We start from the raw sequence: 1,375 nt of genomic DNA, 5'->3' as shown, positions 1-1,375 counted from the left end.
TATATATAATATATACACATATATAAATATATATATATATATATATATATATATATATATATATATATATATATATAAATATGCAGAAAGATAGATAGAAATACCTTTTTAGAATTTGGACACCATAATTACTAAACAACTGTGCCAAAATTTAAATGAATCACAAGTGACTTGTTAATCTGTCTAAATATCGTTCATGATAAAATCTTTGCTTGTTTTTTTTTTTTTTATTGCATTCATCTAAGCCCCACTCATCAACGAGGACTAGCGAGTCAGATTGCTGCACTTCAAGCTGAGATTTTTCGTAATTCCGCTGGCGATCATTGTTGTCGGGCTGGGCTAAGCGCTGTGTGCTGATTCCAATCACTTGATCCCACCATAAACCAGCAATGTCCAAGACGCACCAACATCTTGAAGTCAAGATGGTCGTCCCTCTTCACCTTCTTCTTCCTCGGGGTACTGCAATTTCCTTTCTAGAAGAAGTACTGACAAACGAAGTAGTCTGGCTCTTTGCAGTCGTAGTTGTAGGCTCTGTAGGATCGCTGCCTGAAGAGTCCCATGCATCTGCCGGGGCCGCTAGGAACTTCGTCATTCCACGTCTCTTTGCTCATGTCCACAGGAACTCCAGACTAGAAATAAACAAATAAACACAATTCATAAGAGAAAAGGCGGGCCAATAAAAGATCTAATATATGAAAATATAAAGTCGAAAGATGTTTCAGTTTCTATTAGGTAATAATTAAAAATATACAGTAAACGGAAAAGTCTTCATCAAGGATGACAAGGTGAACTGAGTTGTTTATACAGGTTATCATCGATTAATTTTTTGAGTTTGGAAGCTAGTATTTGAAGTTTAAGAACTTGATGAATTGATCGATAATTTATTAGTTACGTCCGAGGATACTCAGAGATCATGTGAATGGTTCAGAGGTTCCAATTGTCAGACACATATTCACGCATACATGTATACATGATGTATTATGGCCACGAAATGGTTTGATTGAAGTAAGTACTTTCATCCTATCAGTGACATCGACGGACTCACAATGAGACTACAGATACATGTTCCTGTTTTTATACAGGATAATGGTGTTATTCAGATTCCAGTTTCTTGATAATTTTTTAAACTAGATTAATACCTTCAGTTTGGTCCTCCCAAATTGTTAGGCATCGTTAGGTTGACGATTTCTTGGGTATTCTAGAAGAAAATTTTAATCTTGAAGGTTTTGTTTCAATCACTAATTCATGGGTCAATCCATGATTTTTAATATAGAAGATGAAGAAAATAACTAACTTGTATGTAGACGTTTCGATAGTTAGACAAGTATATGAATTTAAATTTTCCATACATAGAAAGCCTACCAATAATATACAT

At 34.5% G+C, this 1,375-nt stretch overlaps 1 protein-coding gene across 1 annotated transcript in view; it reads right to left on the bottom strand.

Annotated features, from left to right (window-relative positions):
* Positions 1 to 202: 202 nt before the first annotated feature.
* Positions 203 to 1,375, bottom strand: part of LOC137652304 (C-type lectin domain family 12 member B-like) — a 105,549-nt gene continuing 104,376 nt past the window's right edge. Inside the window, exon 6 of the mRNA XM_068385624.1 lies at positions 203 to 629. Coding sequence (XP_068241725.1) covers positions 474 to 629 — 156 coding nt within the window. The 3' untranslated portion in view covers positions 203 to 473. The remainder of the gene's footprint in view (positions 630 to 1,375) is intronic.

Source organism: Palaemon carinicauda, chromosome 1 (assembly GCF_036898095.1).
Source record: "Palaemon carinicauda isolate YSFRI2023 chromosome 1, ASM3689809v2, whole genome shotgun sequence".
NCBI classification, from domain to species: domain Eukaryota; kingdom Metazoa; phylum Arthropoda; class Malacostraca; order Decapoda; family Palaemonidae; genus Palaemon; species Palaemon carinicauda.
This window is presented reverse-complemented; position numbering and strand designations above follow the sequence as displayed.